General features: G+C 40.7%; 1 protein-coding gene across 1 annotated transcript; it reads left to right on the top strand.

Moving 5' to 3' along the window:
• The first annotated feature begins 1,295 nt into the window (after nucleotides 1-1,295).
• On the top strand, nucleotides 1,296-9,024 carry FAM136A (family with sequence similarity 136, member A). Its single transcript, XM_008576186.1, has 2 exons — nucleotides 1,296-1,310; nucleotides 7,566-9,024. The coding sequence occupies exons 1-2, from the start codon at nucleotides 1,296-1,298 to the stop codon at nucleotides 7,752-7,754; spliced, it is 204 nt and encodes a 67-aa protein (XP_008574408.1). The 3' UTR covers nucleotides 7,755-9,024.
• Nucleotides 9,025-9,685: the final 661 nt, after the last annotated feature.

Genomic DNA, 9,685 nt, shown 5'->3' with positions numbered 1-9,685 from the left:
ATCAAAGACACAGGTGATAATTAATCTGGAGAAGAAAAATCTTCCCTGGAGACCTGCTCTTTAAATATCACAAAGTCCATTACATGAAGAAAGGACTAAAGTCATTCTGCATGGTCTGAATGGATACAGCCATCGCCCAGTAGTAAAAGTCACAGAATGACCACCCTGCAAGGTAGGCACTTTAATTAACAAACTGCAAGGTAGGCATTTTAATTACCAAACTTTACAGATAGAGATTATTGAGTAACTTGTCTAAGGTTACATCACTGGTAAGGGACAAAGCAGAACTCAAATACAGATCTGCCTCAAGTTCCTAACCATTATGCTGAATTTCTGTTGACTTTAGCACTCATAGGTGCATTGTATAATGCAGAGAATATATCACATGGGATGTTTCAAAGGCCACCTACTTGACAATCTGTATTATCCTGATGGAACAGGGTTCCGAGCCTCTCTGAGGAAGATTTGCTCTCTGCCCCACTGTGTTGTTGGCAAGTGAGAATTAGAAAAGGAGCTGCTTTAGGTGAAAACTCCTTAAGTCTTCTTGGGCTTGTCATAAGTGAATCATAGGATTTCCCACAGCTCACCTGTTGTTCTCTTCAGTAAGCAGTGCCTCATATGTTCAGTGATTTGATTCATAATCATCCTTTCTATTGAAAGAGATTTTTCTCCAAGAAGCTAAAAGTACTCCGTTCTTACTTCCCTGAAACTGTCTAATGACTATGGATTTGCCTTTCCCTTTTTTTCTTGTTTTCTTTTCTTGTTTTTTGTTTTTTTTTTTAATTTTCCAGGTTAGGAAACAGAGGCCCAGAGAGAGGAAGGATCTCAACCCAGAGGCATCTAGCTAGAGTTCAGCAGGGCTGGGAACAACTTCCAGCCAGGTTATCCCTCTACCCCCCACCACTGTCTTCTGTCTCCATGATTCTAGTTAAAGTTATTTCTCCATAAGGGGCTTGATTTTGCTGCATCTATTCCAAGAGCCTTTCACCAACTCACCCAAAACCATCTAGAGCACATAGAGGAGGCCGGAGGCCAGAGGCCATTCTGCCCACAAGGCAAACTTGGAAGGGGAGAAAATTTACAGAAAGGCAAGATTTTCACTTTCCCACTCACTAATTTTTTGAGCAAACATTTCCTGATAATGTGTGTTTGTTGTACTGTCATTGGTGCTAAAGGAGATGCATAGAACAATATAACATTCACAAGAGGCTCGCCATCTAGGGGGATGACAAAAAACAAAGAATAACATCACTGAAGAGTCTCAGGGTCAGGTTTAACATATTTTATCTGGGCCCATGGTGTTTGAGAAAGTAAAGAAGAGGATGTGTTCTTCAGTCTACCACGCCTTCCATCACTCTACATACATAGTCACTTACACCAGCCCAACTTCACTCCTCTGTGCTCCCTCCAGGGCCCAAAAGGCAAGTGAGTTTGAGACCCCTCCTTTTCAATGGAATAAAAAGGGTATCATGATAAAGGAGGGCTGAAAACTCAAAGCACTACAAGAGCATACAGGAGAGGACACCAATTTTGTGGTGTCTGAGCCAAGTCTTAAATAGGAGTCCACAAGGTAGAGAAGAGAGGTAGGGCAGGGCTTCCCAGACAGAGGTATGACATATGCACAGGCACAGAGGCCTAAAAAGGGAAGATGACATGTTGAAGTGACTGTAAGTGGTTGGGCACATCTGGCACACAGTAAGGGGAAGTAGAGAGACAGTGTGAGAGACAGCGTGGAAAAGGAGGTTACAGGCAGACCCTGACATGCTGTGTAGTCCATTCTAAGAAGTTAGAACTTTCTTCTGTAGGCTGGTGGGGGACTTTGAGCAGACAATGGATAAGGACAAACTATAAATAATCCCAGATATACAATTTAGAAAGGGTGGAGTGTAGTAGGGAAGGCTTTACAAAGGGATATTATTACAATAGTCTTGGAAGGATGAGGGTGCTGAATCAAGGAAGTGACTAATGTCATTCCAGTCCCACATCTGATTCCAGTGCCCTGGAACAGAAAACTAGAACTCACAATTTGTTAGTCACTATGGAGGCCCATGCAGCTAGTTGTTTGTTTGTTTTTTTAACTGATTCTTCATCTAAGGAGCACACATATACCAATACAAATCTCAGTCCACAAACTCAGATGTACAAGAAATCTAACTTTATTTTCCTAAACTAAAGAATTTCTAATGTGAGTTCCCTTTTGCTGGCAGGCAGAGACATAATCTCCATCAATATGGGAGCCCATCCTGGAGTTGCATCTAAGTGACAATCTAGCTGTCTGATTGGAGGGTGGATTGTATCATCTGTCCACACTGGAACCTGCAAGAGAAAAGGTCTCTGTAGTTAGCTCATGCCAGCTGCTGCAGAGTCATCCCTCTTCCCAATCACAGGATCTGTCCGGGTCCAGCTCTGTCTCTCAGCTGCTCTGTGCTTCTCTCAGCCACATGGAGCTTATTAGGCAGTTCCCATTCTGGGCCATGGGAAAGAAATACTCTTGGCTGTCTGAAGCCCTATCTGGTTCCATGCTACCCTGGGGAAGCTCCTACTCACAGTAAGGCTTGGAGAATCCTGTGGGGCTGCCTAAGGCCCTCTCTGCCAAGACCCACCATGTCACCATCAAGCTTCTGGAATCTGCGCACCTCCCTGAGACTCTATGAAGGCATACATACCTCCTCTGCCCCTGGATGCTCAACCTATCTAAGGGTTCAATCATTTCCCATCCCAGGACTTACTCAAATCTTTACATTTATGTTATAATATCAGTCCTCTTCTACTTAACATTGATCACTGGTTACATGCTATGTTTCCCTTTATTTGTACATAATGACATGGAAATATTTATAATATAATTGTATATTTTATTACTGCATGTTTTAAGAAAAATCCACATAGGAAAAAAGACTGGAGAGAAATAAATCAAGACCATATGGATGAGGGTGTAGCCCCTGGGAATGGCACAACAACTAGAAGGAGGAGTTGCGGAGTTGCCATATAAGCCCTAGACTGCTGACCTTTAGATGATAAATGAAAAATAAATGTTTATCATGTTTAAACAAAAAGAAAGAAAGAAATCAAAATGCTAACAGTGGTATTTAAAGTAATAGGGTAGTATTATAGATTTTTATGTTTCTATCTATCTATTGTTGCTTTTCTCTGGTTTCCAAATATTTTTAGTAATCTGATTAATAACTGTTATAATCAAATAAATTAATTTATTCATTTATTAAAGAAACCTTTGCTGAGGGGTTAGTATGTGCCATACCCTAAGCAAAGAACTGAGGAAGAGCAATGAAGAACTTAGGCATGGTCCCTGTCCTCATAAAGTTTTTAATCTAGCTAAGAAAATAAACATGGAACATGTAATGAGTAGTAGTGATGGGCACTATCACAGACAAGTACAGGGCACTAAGAAAATACATGACAGAGGAAAAGTCTTTTCTTGATGGCATAAAGCAAAATTCAACAAATCAAAAGACTAAAATTATATAGAGTATGTTTCTTGTCCATAATGCAATCAAACATGCAATTGATGACAAAAAGTTACCTAAAAAGTATCCAGTGTTTGGAAATTAAGAAATACATTTGTAAATAACTCATGAGTCCAAGAATCCATTTCAGAAATTAGAAAATATTTGAACAAAAATACTACATATCAAAACTTGTGGGAGTAGCTAAAACGGTACTAAGAGGAACACTAATAGCTTCAAAAGGCATATATTAGAAAAAAGCCTGAACAGAAATGAATATAATTTTTTAACATCTCAAGAATACCTTTATATCTTGAAGTTGAGAAAGATTTTTTTAAACAAGACACAAAAAGAATTAACTATAAAGGGGGAAAATAGTAAGTATGACTACATTTAAATTAAGGACTTCTTTCATCAATAAATACTATTTAATAAAGAGAAAAAGCAAGTCACAAAGTAGGAGAAGATGTTCATAACACATATAACTCACAAAAATCTCATTAAGAGACTATAGAAATACATTCTACAAACCAATAAGTAAAAAACCACTCAATAGGAAGATGTGCAAAAGATTTAAACAGGGTCAATGGTGGTAGCCCAGGCAAATAATAATAATAACAGCTTTATGTAGGGTAGTAACAGTAGGCTAGAGAGATGTGAATAGATTCAAAAGATATTTACATGGTAGGATATTTATGATCATAAAACATTTGCTTTATTTTATACTTACTAATTTAATTTATTTTTATGCTTACTATATACACATGAAATAACCATTCAACCTAAGTTTCAAATGTATTTTAATAAAATACTTGTGGCTTCCAAAAAGTTGAATTCCTCATTCCGCAGAAGATAGTGTTCTTTGCCTGGGAGTTTTCTTTTCCCCATCAAGGATTCCTAATCTACCAAAGAGTATCATGTCCAGAAGTGTTAACCTAAGAATTGCTTTTTAAATGATCAGTTTGATCCATAAAGTTTCATCTGGAACTCTTCAACCAAGGTTGTCCATTGCTGGATTTCTGGCTGTCACCCTTTGCTAATCTGAGGGTTAGAAAAAGTAGCAGCAATAAACAAAATTCACTTCCTCCCCTCATTCCAGGCCTCCATTGATCCTACCCACAGCTGGAATATGGGTAAGTAGGAAAAAGCCCTGTCCTATCCAGTGCCATCATTTGTGTCTGGCAGGATGGCTGAGAGTATTTCTGCCGCTGTTGAGCCACCACCAGAAGGCTGGGTTCAGAGAATGGCATGCAGGAAAGATGGGAAAGGAGTAGACACTACATAACTGACCACCCAGGATCCTGAAAGGCTTCAGACTTGCTTCTGTGCATCATCCAGAGCTGGAGCCAGATAACCCTGAAACCTCATCGTCTACTCTCAAAACACCAGGATAGTAACACAGTCGCATATCTGAGATTCCCAACATGAGATTAAACTCTGTTTCCACCATGACTCCCATTTAGTTTCCAAAGCCAACTGGAAGTCAGGAATCACTTCTAAGAAATACTAAAGAGCCATTCATTTTGTATGCACTAACTAACAAGGCTGTGTGACTCAAGGACTTTTAAACTCATTTCAGCATGATTAGCTGGGCTCCTACACGTAGGAGTTGTTGGAGAACTTCAGTCTGACATTTTAGGACTAAGGGAAAAACAGTAAGGACTTTCAGGTTGTGCTATAAAGAAAGGAAGAATTTCCTGTGAAATGTGGGGAACATTGTCAGTCACAATAGGGATTTCCTACTTCTACAGCCTGGAGTCAGCCTATCTGGGTTGGAAGTCTAGCTCCACCTGTTTCTACATGTGCAAACTTTGGCAAGTGGTTTCATCTTTCTAGGCCTCAGTTTTCTGTCCTGAGTGGAAGAAAAGTGGATAGCAAAGTACTCACCTTATAGGATTATTGTGGGAATGAAATGAGATAAGGAATTAAATGAGATAATCCATGTAAAGCACTTCAAACAGTGCCTGGCAATTGTACAAGTATATCAGCTGGCGTCACCCTGATTCCAGCTGCTGCTGGGAGCCACCTCGAATATGGTTTGAAGTGGAAAGTGTGAGTCGGACCCTGAACAGTGGTGTAGACGGTGGCTAGAGAGGGCCCGATGCTTAAAGAATGTGGCTTTCTTCAAAGAACTAGGTTGAGTAAAGCTGCCCACTGCCCTCAAACCAGAGTTCTCCTGCCGTCTAGGGACCAGCTACAGCAAATGCCTACCTTATTCCTTTGTGTCCCCCACCCACCTACCAGCCTCCTTTTCTATTCCAGGCCCATTCTTTTTCACACTCTTTTGGTCACGGCAGAGGGCAGCCCTCACTCCCACCCCACCCCCAATCACGGCAAGGCATTCTCTTCACCCTTTTGTGCAACAATGATATAAAAGGGAGTTACCAGGGGAGTTCATGACCAAGAGTCTTTATGCATTTTTTTTTCAACAAGCACCACATACAATCTGTATATTTTATGGTATAAAGTTCCCTAAAACATACACTAATTTAGTTTTAAAACAGCAAAATCCCCAAGAGAGTGGAATAGGATAGTCTTGAAAAGGTACAGATTCCAGCAAGACCCAACCCCCATTTTGTAGACTTGCACTATACACTGTCCACCCAGGACTGCTTCTATTTGCTACAGCTTTATTGCAGGCTGTTCAGGGTGTTCCCAGGTTATTGACATTCATTTTTTTTTTTTTTTTTTTTTTTTTGCAGCTGGCCAAACCCTTGACCTTGGTGTTATAACACTGCACTCTAACCATGTGAGCTAGCCAGCCAGCCCAGGAGCAGTCATTTATATGAAGCATTATTATTGTTGACTTAGTGTTGCCTTGCTCACAAGCCCCTTTGGGGTTACAAAAAGAGCTCCCTTTTTCCCTCTCTGGAGCAAAGGGTATCTACAACTTCATTGTACTCCCTTCCTCTGAATATATTTTTCTGGAACTTGGGGGAAGCAGGGCTTATTTCTGAGCCAGTTGTTCCTAGCCTGAGGTTCCATTCACATGGAGAAATTATACCCAATGTGATACATTTTTACATTCTGCTATATAAAACTCTTTAGAATTATTGCCTCCATGAAGGGATAATTTCTCCCAGATCATGAAACTCCAAAGTGTTTCTTTGTTTTCATTTTCACAGCTAGTTTTATAAATAGGGTCTTTGAAAATATTATGATTCTTTGATTGCTGTACAACTTTCTCCTTCCATTCTCTTTTCAGTCCTCTCCAAGCAGACTTTCACTCTTCCACTGTGGCAGAATTGCTCTTGCCACTCACCTCCACGGGGCTAAATCCAGTGGTCATTTCTCAGTGACCTATCTGTATCACTGACACAGTGGATCACTGTCCTCCTCCTTGAAATGCTTTATTCAGTTGGCCACCAGGACACCTCACTATACATGTTTTCCACCTCCTTTCCTCCCTGGCCACCCTTTCTTGGCCTCCTTTGCTGGTTCTTCCCCTCTCTAACCTCTGAGCATTGGAATGCCCAAGGCTGTCTTTGGTCCTTTTTTCTAACTACTTCTCTAGACTTCTCTAATCTCATAGCTGTAAATTTCTTCTATATGCTGTCAACTCCTGCATTCATACCTCTAGACCAGACCTCACTCTTGAACTCCAGGTTCATATAACCAACTGTTTCCTTAGCATCTCCACTTATTTATTTTGTCCCTCTCCTGTCACTGGAATGTAAGTTCTGTGAGGGCAAGAACTTCATCTGTTTTACTCATTGCTATATTCTCAACCATTAGAAGACTGCCTGGCACATAGTAGATGCTCAATAAATATTTGTTGAATTGAGTGTTTTTCTGTAGCAAGGGCAGATATAAAAGAATCAAGATGTTTGTAAATCAAATAATAACCTCTAGTAACCTCTCACTTCCTGGAAGAGTCTTCTGTATAATTTATTCTATCATTTATCTGCTTTCTAGTAATGCTTTGTCTGGGCCCTCCTCATGCCACCTTCTGTTTTAGTCAAGGTTATCACACTGTAGTGTCCCTTTAAATGATGAAGATAATATATGTCAGGCTTGTAGCACAGGCTTGGCACGTGATGGTAACTTGGTAAATGGAGGCCAGCCTCTCAGCTTTCTCTACCCCCTGCCTTCTTGCCACAGGACCGCCTGGCCCGGTGTACCATGCATTGCAATGACAAAGCCAAAGATTCAATAGATGCGGGGAGTAAGGAGCTTCAGGTGAAGCAGCAGCTGGACAGTTGCGTGACCAAGTGTGTGGATGACCACATGCACCTCATCCCGACTATGACCAAGAAGATGAAGGAGTCTCTCTCATCCATTGGGAAATAAAAGTCTTTGCCAGTGGCCATCAGGGCTGAGGGCAGGCATCTATTTAAAAAGAGGAATGGGAATTTTAGCATTTTAAGCAAAGTTGATGGCAGCAAGTTTAAGGCATATGTCATTTGCCTCTGGACACTTGTTCTTTTATGTTTAAATCCTAGAAAGTGAAATGGAAAAAACTGGTGCTAAAATTTGGGTCAGAGATAGTACAGGAGAGTGTTTTATAGTCTAAATTTCATGTGGCAAGTTCTTGTCCTGACAGTAGGGATCTCCCTTGTACCAAGCCAGAGCCCTCAAAGTTAGCAGATTCCTCTTACTACACAAGCACAGATACCAACAGGCTGGTATGTTCCTCTAACTTGCCTATGATCTGGTGGAGTTTGAAGAGACATGTGTCTGTTTGCTGCCAACCTCCTGTTCACCAGAAGTGTCACCACACCATTTTCCAAAAGCTATAAAACAAAATCCATGAGGTCACTAATTTAGAAGGGGAAAAGGGGTTTCTGGATCTTTGTTTTTCTTGGTTTTGTTTTATATACAGGGGCATGAAGTTGATTTAAGATGTGGGGTTGAGAGGGAAAGTAGTTTGGTTCCTTTTCTCACCATCAAGATGTGGGTGTGCATTTCTTGAAATTCTTACACACTGAATCTTTTAACCTGGAGATGATGCAAAAAAAAAAAAAGAGAGAGAGAGAGGGAAAAATGAGCTTCCGTCTCATTGCCTAATGGGCTCTGAGGCTGTCTCCAGCAGAGTGACAGGACAATCTTGCAGTAACAGTTTCCCCTTGAAGGGAAAAAGTTTTGATTGTGACATATAGCAGTATCAGGGAAGGAACAGTAATGAGAAACTATTGGCTACTTAAAAGAGTTGTGAAGTACTGTATTTGGAAAAACTTGATTTTCGTAGAACAAAATAGAATGAAAGAAGCCTAAACCCAGCATTGCTTGCTTAGCCCCCCGAATTAACAGAGCCCTATTGAGACAATCCCCTGGCAACAGGAAGGTCAAGGGATCAAAAGTAAGCAACTTGGGTTAGGACAAGCTGTGACTCCCTTAAAGCTGAGGAGGGGCAGCCCCCATTACCAAATACCATTTTTGCCTGGGCCCTTGCAACATGCAGTGTTTTTACCCCAGCATGGCACCTTATCATTTTGATGAGGACCTTGTCTTTTTACCAACTTACTACTTGATAATATAGCCTGTCTGCTGTTTCAAGGCTGTGATATATTTTCCTAATGATTTTGTTTTTAAAAAATAAAGAAGATTTAATCCCCACACACACACACTATTGTGTTTCTTTATGTCTGGGCACGCTTCTCCTTGTAATGTGTGAAATAAGTTTCTTAAGATGTCCAAAAGAGTGGAAATTAGTTATGTGTTATGATTTGGATGCAGGACTGGTTCACTGTACATGGAAGAACTTTGAGGGAAGGCTAGGTAGGGCGTTAGGGCTTGAAGTCCATTAATGTAGGAAAGAAACTATGAGGCTAAAAAAATTCAATATCCATGTCAGGTCTCTAGTTCCAACTAAATATTAACAGCAAGTGGTGGAAAAGTTGTACAACTATGACCCCTTTAGAGGAAATTCAACGTGGAGAATAAGAGTGCCAAAATATATGATGAGTTTAAGTCTTTACTATCATTGGTATTTTTTTTTTTTTTTTTAAAGATGACCGATAAGGGGATCTTAACCCTTGACTTGGTGTTGTCAGCACCACGCTCAGCCAGTGAGCTAACCGGCCATCCCTATATGGGATCCGAACCCGTGGCCTTGGTGTTATCAGCACCGCACTCTCCCGAGTGAGCCACTGGGCCGGCCCTATCATTGGTTTTTAAATACAGCCATCCCCGGTCAGCTCACTGGGTGAGCGTGGTGCTGACAACACCAAGTCAAGGGTTAAGATCCCCTTATCGGTCATCTTTAAAAAAAAAAAAAAAAA

The sequence above is a fragment of the Galeopterus variegatus genome, unplaced genomic scaffold (genome assembly GCF_000696425.1).
Source record: "Galeopterus variegatus unplaced genomic scaffold, G_variegatus-3.0.2 Scaffold1303, whole genome shotgun sequence".
Classification (NCBI taxonomy): Eukaryota; Metazoa; Chordata; class Mammalia; order Dermoptera; family Cynocephalidae; genus Galeopterus; species Galeopterus variegatus.
This window is presented reverse-complemented; position numbering and strand designations above follow the sequence as displayed.